This window comes from Alosa alosa, chromosome 17, assembly GCF_017589495.1.
Source record: "Alosa alosa isolate M-15738 ecotype Scorff River chromosome 17, AALO_Geno_1.1, whole genome shotgun sequence".
NCBI classification, from domain to species: domain Eukaryota; kingdom Metazoa; phylum Chordata; class Actinopteri; order Clupeiformes; family Clupeidae; genus Alosa; species Alosa alosa.
In genome coordinates this window covers 9,743,256-9,762,541 of record NC_063205.1, presented here as the reverse complement: position 1 = coordinate 9,762,541, position 19,286 = coordinate 9,743,256, and the positions used below count along the sequence as shown (strand labels likewise).

General features: G+C 41.4%; 1 protein-coding gene across 2 annotated transcripts in view; it reads left to right on the top strand.

Moving 5' to 3' along the window:
• The window catches only part of LOC125310148 (alpha-1,3-galactosyltransferase 2-like), a 45,629-nt gene extending 41,191 nt beyond the window's left edge, over positions 1 to 4,438 (top strand). For both annotated transcript variants that reach the window (XM_048267322.1, XM_048267323.1), the window contains 2 exons: positions 1,459 to 1,596; positions 2,389 to 4,438. In XM_048267322.1, coding sequence (XP_048123279.1) covers positions 1,459 to 1,596; positions 2,389 to 3,085 — 835 coding nt within the window. In that variant the 3' untranslated portion in view covers positions 3,086 to 4,438. The remainder of the gene's footprint in view (positions 1 to 1,458; positions 1,597 to 2,388) is intronic.
• Positions 4,439 to 19,286: the final 14,848 nt, after the last annotated feature.

Below are 19,286 nucleotides of genomic sequence, written 5' to 3'. Positions count from 1 at the left end.
CCGAACCGGTGTAGTGCGCGTGTTACTTTCGTGTCGCTGGTCCTTGTCGTTTTCGCGTTATTCCCGTTTTTCGGCGTTTTTTGGGCCTATTGAAATGAATGGCGAAATGTTCAAGGATTCTAATTCCGATTGTGATATCACAGCTCTAATTGTTTAAGCCATAGACTGTTCTATATATACAGTCTATGGTTTAAGCTTGCACCTGGCAGAGTTCTAAGCCATCTGGCAGAGCTCTAATGGGCTGGGCTGGGCTGGGCTGTCTGTGTATATGAAGGTGTGTGCATGTAACTTTTGACCCGTATGTCCGATTTTCATAAACGAGGTACCGTTGGAATCCTTGGATGAGGCCGAGTTCCATGCCCCTGATCAAACCCACTCTTGCAGTTCCTCGGAACCGCAATTCTAGTTAGAATCAGCTGCTTAACTGAATGGTTGGAACAAATATGTGGTACGTATGACCTTTACTCTCTGAAGCTGGGCCATGGAAAGTTACATTTTTTCAGGCCATATAATTTTTTAGTTTTCCCATTCCAAGATAATTTCCCCGGGTCAAAGTCTATCTTATATTATCTTACTCCTGTTTATTGATGTAAATGGTCTGCAGAGTTACAAAGCTCACAGGGATAAGCCTGAGCGAGTGAGAGGAGGATCACATTGGAAATAATGAAGCAGCAGTGGTACAGCGTAACACAACGCTCATAATAATTCAAAAGAAGTTATATCTCACTCCCAAGTAACACGAACGGTCTACACTCACTCACATAACGCTTTCAAAGTTAAACCAAGTTCAACACTCAAATTGTTTGATGATACTTCTGCCGCTCTTACTGTTCTTGTGTGTTTGGAACTTTTAAGCACATACATGTATTTCAGTAGAATATGAATAGTGAAAATGAGCAGAATTCAAAAGGCCTCTTTAAACATAATTTTGTGGAAGTGCCTTTGCACAGCAGAGTACAGATTACCTCTTAAACATTTTATTGTGCATTGTTAACATTAGTTTTTTTTACAAGAACACACTATCTGAAAGTAGGTCTCATTTTTTTTACAACTCAAAACACAGTTCACAATCATGCACACACAAAATTCACCACACCAAAAAAATGCAAAAATGCCCTGCAAAATGAAACATTGCACTCAACCACTAACCTGGCACTGTTTGTGGTGGTTGTCTGTCTGTGTGTGTGCGCCTGCTTACTGTTCGTAGTGTGTGTCTGTGTGTGTGCGTGCTCAATGTTCATAGTGTGTGTGTGTGTGTGTGTGTGTGTGTGTGTGTTCTCCTTGCTCACTGGTCATAGCCTAGTGCTACTGCTCAGAGACAGGGTGACATTTCTCTGTGTGTAAATCAAATAAGCCAAATAAGTCATTCTAATCTTTCTAATTCTTTGATAAACACAATGTGTGTAAGACAAACTCTTCTAGAAAACCCTGCCTCAAAAGACATCTGTCTTTTCCTAGGTCTAGAACTGACGTTCAGACCTGCACATACTGGGGTGCACCCATCATCTGGGATGGGATGTTCAACCCAGATGTTTATGATCGGACCCATACAAAAGACCATACATCGGTGGCCTTGACTGTATTTGCTGTGGGCAGGTAAATTATACAATTTAAGCTGTGCGTGTATTTTTGCTACTTCTTCATTTGTTTTTTTTTATCATATGGGGTGGGTTGTTCTTATAAATTCACCCTGTTTGTTTGACATGACAATGTTGGTAAATAATATGCTAACAAAACAAATGTGCAATGCATCCTGAACACACTATAACATGCGCAGAGTTCACAGGATGTGTAAACAGGGTGTAGTTAAATTTAGTACACTATTTAAATTAATGTGTTAAAAATCTGGACATAGAGATATGTTAAAAAAAAAAAACAAGAAAACAAGTTGTGTTATTTTCATCACATTCATATTAAGAGTGTACATAGTAGTGATGCGCGGGTTAGGGCTTTTTTTATAACCCGCGCCTGCTCGACCCATTTTGGAGGTCCAATCTGGCCCGCCAGACCCGACCCGACAATATATGCGTTTAAAATCTACCCGAACCTGACCCGACCCGCATATTCATAATTTTAACGATAAGTAACGTGGTTGCATCAATATCATATGATAATGTTAGTTTATTTTACAAGACATGCATGTAGGCTAAAAAAATAAATAAATGCAGACAATGTAGCCTTGTCTAAAACAAAGTAACCTAACACCCCCTCTATAGCGAATATTTGCTATAGCGAATTTGACCCGACCCACCCGTAACCCACGACTGTTGTCCCTATCTGGACAAAGAGATGTGTTAAAAACAACAGAAGTTGTGAGCGTGTAGGCTACTCATATATTAATTTAATCCTGATTTGTAACTGCATCATTTTCTTTTTGACAAATGGCAGGTACCTTGATGTGTACTTGAAGGACTTCTTGATCTCGGCGGAGCTCCACTTTATGGTGGGTTTTCCTGTGACTTACTATGTCTTTACAGATGTCCCAGAAAAGATTCCGGCCCTAAAACTGGCATCAGGGCGAGAGCTGAAATTTATGCCTGTGAAACGCCACTCTCGGTGGCAGGACATCTCAATGATGCGCATGAAATCCATCAGGGACGCCATCGACAGCTATATCCAGCATAATCATCAGTATGTCTTCTGCATGGACGTGGACCAGGTCTTCAGGGGCCGCTTTGGCACCGAGGCTTTGGGGGACTCTGTGGCCCTCCTCCACGCGCACTACTACCATCGCTTCAGGAGAATGTGGACCTACGACCGAAACCCCAAGTCCCAGGCCTACATGGCGGACTCTCAGGGCGACTTCTACTACCACGCAGCAGTGTTCGGTGGGTCCTGGCAGAGCGTGAAGCAGATTACAGACACATGCTATCGCACAATCATGGAGGACAAAAAGAATCCGGTGGAGGCTCTGTGGCACGATGAGAGCCACCTGAACAAGTACTTCTGGAAGCACAAGCCCAGCAAGGTGCTGTCTCCCGAGTACTGCTGGGATACCTCCATTGGGTATCGCAGTGATATCCATATTGCACGACTCCTCTGGCAAAAGAAGCTATCTGACCGGCTTAGGGGCACAGGAAGCTGATGGTGGAGCTGCCTATGCAAGCAGCAGTATACCGATGCTTAATTTATTTGCCTGATGCTTTTATCCAAAGCAACTTACATATGTCCCTTTATTACAAGGGCCAGTCTCCCTAAAGCAACTCAGGGTCAAGGCTTAAGTAATAAGTAATAATTAAGAGACATAAAAAACAGAATGATTAAATGACAAAAGACAAAACAAATTACAGGAACACAGCCAACAACTTAGTGATAGTGATCCTAGTCAAACAGCCAGTGAACAGTAGCACTCTATTATAATTTATTCCACTACTTGGTTGAATTTCCCATTGTCCTACGTAATTTAGAACGACCATTAACCGTATGTTATTTGCACACCTATGAAGTAGATCCATTTTTTGGCCGTATCACACTTGTATATTAATTCGCCGAACTCGTTGTGAAGTTTAAATGAACCGTCACGTTGCATCCGAGCTGTAAAATGCAGACGGTCAGAACAAAGTAACTGTCAGAGTTGCAGTATGGAGAGCTGGACCGAGGTGCAGGGCAAGTCGAGAACGAGGCACACTTAAGGAGGGACAACAAACCTGTCCCTCCAAAAAACCTGTCCCTCCAACAAAGGAGGGACAGGGACCACAGGATCGTTATCGAGGAGATGGGATTGGAGCTGGAATGGGAGAGGGACCCGGCCATTCCTCCCCAGAGGCCCAGACGTCCTCATCGGAGGCCCAGTCGTCCTCCAAGGCACTGGAGAACCGTCTGATGGCAAGCCGGGTTCCCCAAAAGGCCGACTTCCCAAAATCACCAGAAAAATGAGCAATGTACTTGCCTGCTGGGTCCTTGTTTGGTTCTGTCATTCTGTCAGGGTTGCAGTATGGAGAGCTGGACCGAGGCGCAGGGCAAGTCAAGAACGAGGCACACTTAAACTTGAAACCAGGAATCTTTAATGCAAATGCACACTACAACCACGAAACAACATCAATGACCGACAGGGGACTGAGGGAGACAGAGGGTTTAAATACACGGGTTAAACAAGGCACAAGTGGACAAGAAACAAGAGACAGGTGAACACAGGGCTGGAAATCATAATTAAACTAGCAGACTAATAATGAGGAACAGGTGAGGGGCGGAGACACAGGGAACTAAGACATGGCAAGACAAACAAAGGAGCACATGGCTGACAGGAACTAAAACACAGGGACAGGAAGTAAACACAGGAGCACATGGCACAGGAGGTAAACAAAGGAGGGACAGGGAACACAGGATCGTTACAGTAAGATTGTAGCATATGACGGAGGTGGCTTTTAGCTAGATGGATGACAGCAGGCTAGGTAAAATAGCGATGTTTCAAAGCTAAAGTTCATCAGAATTTTGGGATACGCCCGCTTGACAACGGGAGAGATAGAACTAACGACTGGCCTTTGGCCGTAGCAACCATCCATTTAGAACTTGTAACGGCAGTTTGTCCTGCAAGTTGAGAAATTAGTTGATATGTGTCGGAAGAAAGTAGTTCTACAAACAAGACAGTTTTAGCGATTTAAAATATTCAGCCATCCTTTCATTTAATTTTTGCCATGTGATTTTACTTTAGTAACAACTGTATTGTCTTAATGATGTCCTCCCACAAGGGCAATGTTTCTTTGTCCTCTCATATGTATGACTCAGGTGTCTGTGTGTAGCCTATTATATTGAACAAGTTGCTGAACTGATAAAAACCATGACTAAATGGAATAAAATACTTCATTAAAAATAAAATCTGCATAGAAAAAAGTTTCATAAACAGTATCTCAGTGTCATCATAAGACTACCAGCAAAATCAGTAATTAATTAAGGAAAATTAAATGTACCATACCAACTAGGCTATGCAATAGGCTACTGTACAATAATAGGCCTACTTCATGTCGTCACATCGATTGATACAGTATTTAAACCAAACATCAACAAAACTCCAGAGAAAAAAAACTCACCAACTCCCGCCCTACCCTTCCAGTGATTGGCTGGAACAGTTTTATTTTGTTTGGGGAAAAGGCTTGCTCCACTTTATTTGTTTCCAGTTCATGGAGCAAGGACTGTGAACAAAGACCAGGTTGCGATACCGTGTACAGTTGAATATGCTGTTAAATGTTCAAACTCTGAAATTACCATATTATTGTTCCATTCTACACCCAGGGGTGAAAGTAGTTTGCCAGTACTAGGCCTACTACCACAGCCTTCGCTTCATATTGTTCACCTCAGACAACTTTTTAGTTAAGCTTGGGGTGAGATTTCTTGAATTGAGAATTGAAAGTGCATACACACAGTGAATAACTCGACTCGATATCTAGCTAATGTACAGTATGCCTTTAGTAAAAAATAGCCTATGTGGCATTCCCTTAAATATAGTTTCTTAGCCCACTTCTCTTTCTTTTTGCATGACTTCATGTTACCTTTTCAAATGAAGTTAGTTTCAGGCTGTCACTTATATTTCTGTATGCTAATGAAGATGTACCAATAGCCCAGCCAACATCGGATAGAAGGAAATGTAGTGTTGTGGTGCATTCCAGCTCTATTTCTGCAGTTATATTTGACAAAAAATGGGACAATATCTTTAAATAACAGCCATTTCCATTACATTTGACAACATATTTCAGAATATCTTTTCTAATTTTCTGCCCACAGTCAAATTGTATTGATATAATATCTTGGAGTGGTAATAAGCCCTTAAGGGGACATAAGTAGAAACAAATAAAGTTTAGTTTCAGGTGCTCACACAAAACCTTTTCATGTGGGCACATGAAACTTTTATTTTCATTCATGTCATGGTTTAAAACCTGTTGATGCACATTGGCCGAACAAGTGGTATAATGGAACTTCTCATGTGTATCTGGTAAGAGCTCTTTCAAAGATCTGGTTAATTTTCATGAAATTTGCTCAAGTTGTGAAGCAAGGTCCAAGAATAAACATACTTGAAGCAGATTTACAGGGGTAGATCAGAGTTTCCGCTAGAAAAAAAATGGTGCAGAGGTTTCCTTTTCCGGACATTTTGATGATATGCCGGTCAAATATCCTATTATCCCTTCTTAATTAGTCAAATTGAGGAAAACTGGAGACAGGCTATGTAGCTTAAAGAATGACATAATCAGGCTGTATAGAATGCAACATGTTTATTAGCCTAACTTAAACATGCTTAACAAGATCTAGCCAGTATCTCTTCATGGACAGCAAGAGTCCGCTTCGTTGGTTGTTTTAAAAAGACTAGGCTACTGTACATTGTTTGTTGCTGCTACCCACGTTATCTCCAGTGGTGACTGTTTACCTTACACAGATGCACACACACAAGAATGAGCGCTCAGTCGCTCACACCACTACCCCCTAATGCTATGCCTCTTTATTTGATAACAATAAATTAAGAAATGTTTCCTATTCTGGGAAATGTTTAGTTTCTTTTTCTTTCGGCCGCGGTTCAATGATACCGTTTAATTGTGCCAGAAATTATCCGCGGACCAGTAATCGTCAAGGAGGCCCTAACCCTGCAGATCATACAGAACGCATAGACCTACTGTATGCTTTGGGTAAAGAACACTTTGCCTGTCCAGTGTACACGGAGAATGACGGTGTCTTTGAGCGGCCGCACCCCCACAACTCCACTTCCAATGTCACTGATTCCGACAGATACGCCCGACACTTCTGCTTTTTATCTGGTGGTGGTGGAGTTGACCGGACATCTGAGGCTTCAGACGTTACCAATTTATCATCATCCATCGCGTCTGGCCTTTTTAAAGGTCTCATCTCATCGTTTTTTCATTAATTTTGCCATGGTCTCTAGTATTAATGAATGCCCTGTGAGCCGGTTTTGGTGAAAAAAATGCTCTCCTGTGTCTATTTCATGCTTTTCTAGTTTGGTGGGAGGGGAGGAACGACAGGATTTGCCTCTTGCTCATGAATATTCATGACATGTTAATGACCTCGCCTCTGATTGGCTAACAGTACTGTGACGCTCCCTCCAGTGCGTCCTCATCCGATTCTGCCTGTGCTATGCTCCATATTCAACTTTACAGTGCTAAAACCTGGCTAAAACTCGAGTAAAAACCGTTGCACAAAATGTCTTCGGAGATACAACTTCATGTGTTTGATCCTAGTATCCGAGTAGGAAGAAGAACCGCTTCCTGATCGTTTGTCGGTGAACGTTGGTTTAATAGAATGGTAAGCATGTCAGCTTAACATTTCTCCTAAAAGAGGTAAACGTTTGTGGCAATCGTCATCTTGCATTCAAGTAATAAACAGTTGGAAATGTTTTAAAATAAAGACCTATTTATTTACACAGTCAAAAGTCTTTGCAATCTTCCTAGTAGATATTTTACTTCACAATACAGGTTATAAGCACCCTAAATGCTATCGGAATAGATAGTTATGGTTTGAATTCCATGATACTATCATTGAAAGACCACTTGGTCATAGCTCAATTTATATAAAGATCTAAATGCAAACACACTTACCTACTCCTAGCTATATTTCGCTGGAATTGCACCAGAATGCCTACAGAAGCAGAGAACGTGTGCTGCAAGACTGTAGGCTTTGATAGCCTACATTGGCAGAGGTTAGCCTACTCAAGTTGTTTTCTGTCACGTATGACCCTTAGGAAAAAGTACTATAGGAATCTTATAGTATAAGACTACTATAGAAAAACTATAGCAGTTATAGGATATTATAGAGTTATTAGTAGTACTTCTACAGTATGTCCCAAAATACGTATTCCTATAAGATTACTATAATATTTTGTCCCAAAATACTATAAGATTCCTATACTACTTTTTCATAAGGAGATTGCTCATGTGGTTAGAAAAATGGGCAACACCAGTACCCCTGTTGTCTGTATGACCCTGTGCCCAGGATTAGAACCAGTCTGCCTTAACATAATGTACTCCCTTCAAAATGCACTAAACATTCGACTATGACGACTATGGCCCCCTGTGAGACAGAAGATATGAAAGGTAAGATAAACCTTTAGCCTAAAAGGGACAAAAACTGATGCAACTCCTAAAACGAATATACAAAACAATCAATTTTCAATAAATAGCTTTATTATATTTACATACAGCAATGGTACTCAAAGTGTGGTCCACAAGCTCTCTCAAGTGTTCCACAAGTAGATGTGGTAAAATATATTAGATGAGTTGTTTGCAATATTGAGCAAACTTGTATGTAAATCCAAACAGTTCTGCAACACTGATGTATCCTACAGTATGCCAGCTTAAATCATATGAATCCTCTGACAGCATAAGCAAGGTGCAAAGACAATTAGCAAGGTGGTTTAGTGAGAAGGCCTATTGTGTAATATACTGTTGAAGTAGGTCTACTGTTTTTTTCTTTGCTAGGTGGTCAGTGATATTTTTTTTTGGTTTAAATTGTTATTGTTTAAGTGGTCCTTGATCTGAAAAAGTTTGAGAAACACGTAATTTTGCAGTCTATTAAAATAATGCAAACACAAAAAAAGAACATCCAAAGAAGCACAAGAAGACATTAAGTAATATCAATTATTTCTGTTATGCAATTCATGGGTTTCATCAGGTCCATTTACACAGGTGTATTAATCAAGCACCACGCAGTCTGCATTCATAATCGAGGTACTTGATTTTATACACCTGTGGAAAGTGACCTGATGAAACCCATGAATTGACTTTCCCAAACATTGACGAGCACATAAGAACCTGTATTAGCCTACTAGAAAAAGACTTCTAGAAACTAACTAGCACAACAATAAAAGTTAGATCACAAACCTTTGCTTCTAACGTGATGACCTAATGTACATGTAGGCTAGAAAGCTGTGTAGCCCGACATGAGGATGTGCTCTGGAAGACATAGAAAAACTCTAAGTAAACAGCAAGTAATCAAACAAAACATCATTGTAGGCCTACAAAGGCCAATGTAATAAAACTGTGTCTGCCCTACCCTCCTTTCGGGGGGTCCAGTTCAGCGGGGGGGCTACAGATCAAAACGAAAAACGATGGTTCCATGCTATCCATATGGGGTTACATGTCCACCAAGTTTCGTGTACCCCGGTCTTTCAGTGTCCCGGGAATCATTGACGGAAATTTGGGCATGCAAAAAAGAAAAAAAAAAAAAAAAAAAAAAACTCTGACTAAACCTATATGCGCGGCGGTCATAATAATGGCAAGAAGACATAAATTAGACTGAAGTGTAAATACCTGGGCTCTAGTGATAGCAACTTAGCCTAATAGTGCACGGGTATTGTGTACTATTGAGCGTAAGATATTGTTGCCAATATTATTATGGATTGGATATAGGGATTGTCCCCCCCCAACCCCGTCATCTACTTCCTGAATGTTTGGTCAACGATACCCGGGACACCGAACCACCGGAGCACATGAAATTTGGTGGGTATGTAGCCTGTGATATCATGAGAGGCTACACGGCTCTCGGCAGGACAGTTCAGCAGTGCAAGGACACAAATTTAGGGTATAACGAAGGTTTTTAATCAAGTTCTGGGGAATTAACAAAAAGGTAACTAAGGATAAGGTTGATTGTTCAACCGTCAAAACTTAAACAAGGTCTCTTCAAACGAAAAGTCATAGTCCCGATTCCCTCAGGTAAATCTCTTTGTGAAAACTAGTCTTCAGCCTTACTTTAGACAGCACCGCAGCCCGTGGCCAATCCGGTGGTAAGTATTCCAGTCTTCAGGTAAGTATTCCAGTCTTCAGGTAAGTATTCCAGTCTTCAGGTAAGTATTCCAGTCTTCAGGTAGAAAGTGCCACTTCGACCGTCTGTAGCTCCTCTGAGAGCACAACTTGAGCTTGTCTCTCAAATCCCACTCTAACACCAACTGTGTCTCTGGGCCTTAAAAAGCCCTTCAGCTCATCAGGCCCTGATCGGTCTCAGGTGTGTTGGGATATCGTGTGTTTGAGGGGTGGAGTTTCCAACTCCCCCAGCAGATGGAGCCAAAGCTGTCCGTGACTGCAGCCATCTCAGGGGAACGTAGCGGCCCTCCAGAACGCAGCCTCTCGTGACATCACAAGCCCCACTAGACTTTTACAGAAAAATTTCGTTTGGTCCCCGGGGGCCACTCCCCCTCCGCGCTGGGCCCCCCGAAACCCAAAAAATGCAGTTTTTCCTAAATAACTACCTGAACCGTGGCACCGAGGATGAAGAAATTTTTATGGTATGTTGGTCTCAAGGGCCCACATCAACCTAGCCCATAATCACTCATTTGTGATTTGCCCCCCCCCCCGGTAAAAAATTAAAATGCGATATCATTCTGCTTTAATCGCCCCTCTCTTCAGTTAAGATGTTCAGAACTGCACCAAATTATATGTGTATGATTAACCTGACATTCTCTGGGGGTATGCCAAGTTTCGTAGAATTTCATCCATGGGGGGGCCTAAAAAAATTACTGTACACTCAGATGGTGGTGCACACATATACACACACACACAAACACACACACACACACAGGTACGCACATACCATCAGTATCAGCAATTACAACGGCCAATACATAATTACAAATTCAGTAGGATTAAAGGAAAACCAAAAATATTCATCATAATAATTTGGCTGCATTTCCAGTATTGGCGTCACGTAGTCGTTTGTCCACCAGATGGCGCATCGTTGCAGTGAGACGTAATTTTGTTGGAAGTTAATCTAAAGTGGGTTGAAAAGACACTACACTTCCTACAAGGACAAGACTGTAGTTTACCGCAGAGAATGTCTAATAAGGGTAGGATGATTTCTGCATGACATGTAATTCCCATTTCTTCTTGAAGCCGAAATAAATCTGAGAATGTTTATCGGACATGCTTGGTTTTTACTGCAGGTAGGCTACGTTAATCTTAAGTTATATCAATAGCCTAGAGTAGGTAAAATAATGTTACCGTTAGCATTGGTTGAGTGATCGAGGCCAATTTGATTATTGATGTATTTGTAGAAAACCATAAATGCGGTTATAGGCTAGAAAATTGATAACAGCACTAATTGCATCTTTCGACTGTCATCTCATTTGCTTATGACCATAACCTAGGCTACTAACAGGAGCTAAGTGAGTTAGCCACAACACGTTCGCTGACGTGATGGTTTTCTAATGGAAAATATAGGCTACCTGAAAGATAACCTGTCTATGATGCATCCTAAACACCGGGCTGGGACATTTACCTCAAGTCTCAAAAAGCATCTGAGTCAACGTTCATTCCCAAACACCCATATAGGCTTCTTCAATCCTCTATTTTCAAAGGTGATTAAAGTAGGGAAGAGCATGGCTCAAAGTAAAGTAACTAGGACTGAAACTACATAAATTCGTCAAAGTGAATAATTTGTGTCAACTCGCCGCAATGTAGATTTATTAACGCACCCGTGATCCGAGTGATCTACATCTAGAATGTTTTAGAGCGCACGTTGAGAGATGTATCCAGGGCAGGGCTGTACCTACACATATTTGTTGCACGTGCTACAAAAATCATTATTTGCGATGGATGATTTAGTACCAACGTTACACCGGTCCAATACAGTTTTGCCTATGGCTATACCGCGAGACTGAGACGTTTTTGTTTGTTCGGCGCGGTTTAGGTGTGTGAGGGGAGTCGATGTGCTTTGATTCCAGCTTGGTAGTAGTAGTCTATGCGATTAAAAAACACGTGTGTGTTTAGTATCCAAACAATGATAACGCTTTCATTATGGCTGCTTTAGCCACAGACCTTGAGCTACTGTACAGTGGGTTGGGTTCCATTTAGAAGTGTCGCTTTTCTTGTTTCACACAGCTGCGTGAAGCGTATTACTACTGATAAGCAAAACTATTAACTTTTCGCCAAGAGATGGCAGCTAAGTCCGCTTGATACTGTAAGCCATTGGTTCCCAAAGGAGATTTTATTTGGGTCGCCAGCATAGCCTAGTGACAATTTATGTTGTGTAATAGGCCTAGCATAGGGCCTACTTTATATAGCTTATAGTTTGTTAACAGTCACGGTTTTGTCATAACTCCCTCTATGCATTTTTGCATTTAGAATAGCTCTGAAACCGGGGGCGAACACGTTGCAGGGGGGGCGCCAGTGCGTGGATATCTCAATCGCAAAATTAAACAATATTTCTATCCGGCGCCTACCATGGACTAGGCTGGGTGAACTCAGCCTGATCTGCCGGCGATTCCTTTTCGATTTCTTAAAAGATTGAGCTTGGTCTGGCGAAAGCCAGACTAACCATGGACCTCATAGTTGCAAAATGCAAGGGAACATGAATCAGCATATTATTTGCACAAACAATAACGAACAGTAGCTCTTCAACTTGGCCTGTTAAAATGTGAATGAACAGTCTAGCAACGCATTTCATGAAGGCCCTTTTGGACATGTCAGTTATTTGCACCACTGGGTAAAATGGCATTTTGTTTTAGACTACTGGTATTTAATTTGTGCATTGACAATAAAGCTGAATATCATATGAACTAGATGACTAAACTTATGCATATGTAGAAGAAGAAACATTCACAAAAATCCATGACATGACCTCTCTTCTTGATAGCTGTTGAAAACTGCATGGAACTGACAGGGATTGTTTTGTTTAATAATAATAAATAAATAAATACATTATGCTGCTACCTTCTGCTTTTCCCAAATACAATGTAGCCTACAGGTGTACCTTTCATCAGTCCAGTTGCAATGGATGGACTGTGATGAACTGCCCTACTTGTGATTGTGGCAAGTGCTACAAATCTATTCACCTTTGCAGCGCCAGTAGGCTACTTTGTGTGCGGCCCGCAAACACACATTCCAATCAAGCATACACAAAAGTTTCAAGAGTGGGGGATGGAGTAGAAGATGGAGAGAAGATGGAGACAAATTCATTAATATGATTTATTTTCGCTGAATGGATGTACAGGACTGAGCGGCGGTCATATTTTGTACCGCTATGCGGTACATCTAGTTATTTGTGGTTTAACGCTTAGGTTCTTATGAGTGTAGCTACACCAGGCACGTAACTGAAGCATTCCGTTCGCGTTGCGTCTTCTGCAACAATTAGCTTCCAATAGGTCTAATCAATGGAAGTAGCTGGCGTGTGGCCTGTAGGCTATGTTAAAAAAAATAGACCATTCTCTGATTTTACACATCGCGAACAGAACACTTCAGTTACATGCCTGATGTAGCTTCCTGTAATATAGGCTAGCCTAAGCCTAGCTTATGCCCTTTTCATGCATGCTAACGTGAAGAATATGAACATGCTATTTTGTAACAGTCGTTAGGTGGAAAAGTTTGTTTGTACTTACAGCCTGTGAGCTGGTGGTCGATCGTCGTGACGTACAGGTCCAGGTTTTCAGAACATCGATGCAAAACCACTTTCTAACTGTAGGCACAGTGAATGTGGTCGAAATGATTGGAACACAGAACTAATGTTGCACTATACTTCGGTGGTGGTGTTCCAACGATAAATTCCAACCATTTCTTCCTCAACTCTTCTTTCTAAGGCAAGACATGCAACATTGATGTGTTATTGCCACAAATAACACAGGCACGAATTTGCTCCGCCATGTTAGCAACTTGCTGTTAGCTCCTACTAGCTGCAGAGAGACAATCTCCTGGCCAAAATCTTCCTGTCTTCCTGTGGGCGGTCACAAGCCAAGGTGGGCGAGGCCATGAATAATTGTTTTCCCTGCGGCGTCACAGGGAAGGGCCTTTTCTGATTCGCTTGTTTTTCCGTGTATTTTCTTTCATTGGCTAATGCGGGCAATGGGGGTAGAAGATCATTTTCACTTGCAGCATGCATATGCAACTTGGAGTGAGCTATAGTATTTCGAAAGGAACAAGTATTAAACGGTTTCTCGGTGAATGAGACCTTTAAATTTTAAGTATTATATTGTTTTGTATTTGTATGTCGCAATTGGGACAAAAGCGTAACCATAACCATAACAAGTAGCCTACAATGTGGAATGTTAATTCCCTGGCAACGCAACATTGTCAGCTCTAGTTGGAACTGTTTTTTATGGCAGAGACGGTCTGAAAGACAATCAAAACTAGAAAATGTAATTCCAGGGAATTACGAGTGCATGAAAATGCAAAAACGCCTGCTGAATAAAATATTGTTAAATATTGTTTAAAATATAATCCAAGTAAAAAGATGGAGGTCAGATAGAGAAAAAAGTCGGCAGGAGTCATAGTTAATGTTATCTGACAGTTGGAATGACTGAACTTTTTAAATAGTTGGATAGTTTAAAAAGTTCAACCATTTAATAGTGAATTATTGTAATGAGGGCTTTTATTTTGAAACAGTTGTGGGCAGTGGAAACAGTTGGCAGGAGTCATAGTTGATGACAACTGATAGTTTGAATGGCTGAACAGTTTAATAGTTGAGTAGTTTAAATGGTTACATTATTTAATAGGGAATTATTGTAGTGGGGACGTTTATTTTGAAACAGCTGTGGAAAGAGGAAACAGTTGGCGGGAGTCATAGTTGATGTCAACTGACGGTTGGAATGACGGAACAGTTACATAGTTGGATAGTTAAAATGGTTAAATTATTTAATGTAGAATTAGTGAGGACTTTTATTTTGAAACAGTTGAGGACAGTAGAAACAGTTGGCAGGAGTCATAGTTGATGACGACTGACAGTTTGAATGGCTGAACAGTTTAATAGGCTCTATGCACGTCAGTAGAATGTTCGTTGCGATGTCAAATGTCCGGGTACGCTACTTCCGCCAGCTTCCGGTACGTTCTGTTTACAATGGCGGACTCTGGCAGACAGGCGAAATAATGATGGGACCGCAGGCCAAGAAATTTGCTCTGATGAACAACCTATGGAGTGCACTGCAGTGGTGGACCACGATTCTTCTGTCCCAGACCCTATGGCTTTGGACATGACAGCAACTGAAAACCTGCAGCTAAAAGAACAAATTAGGCTGATGAGTGTAGAAATAGGGGAACTGAAAATCCAGGCCACTTTTGGATTACATAGATTCGCGGGATCTCACGACGACATCCGTTTCTACACAAGGTAAGTACAAATGTTACAAAACTTGATTTTAACATAGGCTAGCAGTAGGCCTAAGCCATCTGTAATTTAGATACTCATATTTTCATTGTAAACAAGTTATACTTGTACTATTAACTATATACACTGCTTACCTGTCATCTACATCAGTATTGTTCCCCAGCTTAGTGATTTCACTCCACACACACACATACACACAACTTACCTTTCCTCACCTACAAAGAGCTACCTATATCTTACCCGTCATGTCCAGCAGTATTGTTCCCCAGCTTAATGATTTCACTCCACACACACATACACACATACACACACACACACACACACACCTTGCCTTTGACTCACCTGTGAAGAAAAGCTGCAGTTACGTCTAGTGATAGTGAGACACAGAAAGACAAACACCAATAGAGAGGTACAACTTAGGCCAAAGAAAAGCAGACATGGATGTCCGGTATCTATGTAAATGTTATGTACAGTAATGTTTTTTGTAATTGTCTTCTCTTTTAAATAATTTTGTATCTTCTGTGTTGTTATAGATTTGCCAGTTATCGTCATTTAATGTTTTTTTGGAGTCTCATCGAGCCATCAGTGCCCCTCATGATTCGGACATCAAGAGCCAAAGCTGTTGAAAGGAAAAAGGAAACCATCTCTGTGGTCCGTCCTGCACACACAGTTTGTATTTGTGTTATTGTTGCAGATCCTCTAGAAGCTCAGGCAACTTTCTGCATTCCTCTAACACACATTATCTCCCTCCACAGTCATTACAACCCATAGATGAGTTCTTTCTCTTCTTAATGTACCTGGCTGCTGGTTTAAAGGAGAGGGACCTAGCAAACAGGTTTTCAGTGCACCAGTCCACTGTTAGCCGAATAATATCTACATGGACAAACTATCTCTACACTGTCCTGGGCTCTGTGGGCATCTGGATGGAAAAGGAGGATGTGCAAGCCAATCTACCCGAAGTGTTCCAGGACTTCTCCGACACCCAGGTCATTGTGGATTGCACTGAGCTGAGATGTCAGACGCCATCGTCGCTGCTCCTACAGAGTGAGATGTATTCAAATTATAAGTCTCACTGCACCATGAAGGGACTAATTGGGATGGCCCCCCCATGGTGCAATAACCTTTGTGTCTCCCTTGTATGAGGGGTCTATCAGTGACAAAGATCTCTTCAGGCGTTCAGGCTTACCAGACCTACTCACGGATGACATGGCCATCATGGTCGATAAAGGATTTTTGATCTCAGATGTGGTGAAGTGCAAGGTTTATTGCCCCCCCTTTCTACAAAAAAGAAGACAGATGCCTGCTCAGAGTGTCCTCCAGACACAAAAGATAGCACGTGTCAGAGTGCATGTCGAAAGAGTAATTAGGAGAGTGAAGGAGAACAAGCTTTTTAGTTCCATCATCCCACTATCAATCAGTGGCAATATCAATGAACTTTTCTCTGTTGCCTGCCTGCTTGTAAACTACCAAAACAAAGCCCTTGTCAGGGCATGGGTTAAGTGAATTGCTCAAGTTATACATGAAATAAATACATAACCATATCTTTATAAAATGTGTAAATGTGACCGGTCTACACATCTCGTTTCATTGACAGGTACTTCTGCATAAACACATGGAAGTAGAATTGATCTCATTTAAGTCTAATCAAGTCTTGAACTTCTTTGTCCACATGTAAACGCTGCACAAAAAAATCATCTTCGGCCCAAACAAAAAAGTCGCACCATGTAAGGCCAGTCAAGAGAAGTTGTCCTTGGATCTGCCAGAAGTAAGAGTGACTTCTTTTTAGCTGAAAACTCCCATTACACATTGACAAATATTTACATTCAACGTAACTTTTTACATTGGGACACTTAATTTCAACCAAACCAAATGATGGCGTAACATTGGGGTCATAGACCATTCCATCTGGCAAAGTGCCTAGCCATGGTACTTGCGGATGGATCACCAGTCCACAAGGTGAGTAATTTACATTTGTCCATTTGACATACTCCTTAGCAGCGTCAAATTCCATCTCTGCTCCCCTTTTCATTTCTGCGGTCTGCCTGGTACCACGAATCATTCTTTCAGCCAAAGACTCTGAGGTACTGTGGCCACGCACATGGCACACTTCACGGAACCTTGATGATGTTATTCTGGTCTTTCGTAGCATATGCCATTCTGGCACTGTGTGTTGGTCACGTGTGGCGGCCTCAATCTTATATGCCATATCAATGGACACGGTCAACCCTTTCAGGTGCAACTGTTCCTGCTCTGTGCAAACCCAGACGCACTCTGTGGGTGAGAGGTTGTGGGCCTCCAGGGGAAGGCTGGAATAGGGTGGGGCGTTGCGGTGTGTTTCAATATATTTGGAGTGAATTTTGTCCTGTTTATAAGACAGAATGCTCCCTCTCTGCACAAGTCTAAACTCTGACTCTATAAGTGGTTTATCGGCACTCATACCCATAGTCGTGACCAGTGGCCTATCTTCAGGATCCAGCTCAGAGTATGCCTCTGCAACTCGCAGCACAGAGAGGTCAGGAAGCGGCCTAAGCACTCCTCTCATCAGGGTACTCCTTTGAAAAAAGCATAAGGTATACAGGTAAGTGTATATGTGTGTCTGTGTGTGTGTATGCATGCTTGTGTTGGCATTAGCAAGACCAATAAGTCTGGAGATGCAGCTTTCCTTTCACAGGTGAGTAAAAGGTAAGTAGGAATGCTTGTATAGATGGATAGATACTTCATTAATGGACAGGCTCGTTTTTTTTGCACTTAAAGCCTTGTTTTCAGAGCATTTCTGATGAAATACAATGGTTAAGATTTAAATTTGAATCAATCTTAACTATTGTATTTCATCATAAACAATCTGAAAACAAGGCTTTAAGTGTAAAAAAAATCAAACCTGTCCTTTAATCCTTTAAAACTAAGGTTTGGGAACGACACTGCTGTACATAACAGATACAGGGTATACAGGTAAGTGTGTGTGTGTGTGTGTGTTAGCACTACAAAAGTCAATAAGTCTGGAGATGCCGCTCTCTTTTCACAGGTGAGTCAAAGGTAATAGGTAATGTATAGATGGATAGATACTTCATTAATCCCCACTAAATTTTGTGAACGACACTGCTGTAATTAAATGTATAATGTGATGTTAACATTAATATACCGTAGGCCGCCTTTCCACATCCGGCCTTGCACAGGCTTTGTTACAACCATCTTGCCAATTGGTCCTGGTTTTACACCCTGAGAAATAAATAACAAATTAATTGCTACCAGTCTTCATTGTAAAATTGATCTTAATCATCTCTGTAACTTGTGGGATTATGAAATTTACGGCAGTCCGAGGTTTGTGCCACTGTTGCTCCTCTTCAGTGCAACTGTGCACTGGTGGTACTACTGGCACACTGAGCTGTGAGTAATGGGCTGTTTGATACAGGAGGGAAACTGTATGGTTGCACATGGCAGTCCCAGCCACACAAGAGCAACTGCACCTCACCAGAACAACAGGCTTGGAATCTCTAAGAGTGATCTGTTGACAGATCATTTTCACTTAGTACATTGATTTGGTAGCACATAACACATGCAATAAATGAAACAACAACGAGGCCATATAGAACTCGGCCACACCAAGGAAATGCAAACTTGGGCAACACTTTACACTATGCCTATGCTCTTACTGAAGTGTTTCTGTAAACTGGTTATTGAACCAATTTCAAATTGTATTTGGCTAGTTCAATAACTTAGATAAGGAAGGTAAACTATTGCATCTATAAATCAAATAAGTAATAATGTATGTATCATTTAGCTTAAGCAGCATGTAAGGTAGGCTAGGCTAAGCGTAGTCTCAGCCACACCAAAGCAAAGCTTGGCCCAAGTTTAAACAAACCTCTCTGAACTGAACAGCTGAGCTCGAACATCTTGAACTTGAACCAATATACTACCAATGACACCCTACTTTCAGAGTATGAGGTTTTTCTGCCTTCCTCATGGATCTGAAGCACAAAGCCCTCACGGATACCTCTCCTGATTAGAGGCCTAACCAAATATGTGCCCGTGCATCAACAAATCAAAGCATGATATTATGTGGCTCAACTATGTAAAGACTTTTTTTTCGAAAGCTGTATTTAACATACTTAATTGGAATGGTGTGTTGCGTATTCTTATTACTGTGACAGTTCATGTTGGAATCATCAACCTTGGTTAGCACAGAGCAATATATTTACAGATCTGTTTAGTTGAGGCTACTATTTTCAGACAAGGAAGTGTAGAGTTAATAACCCAAGATGCAGTGT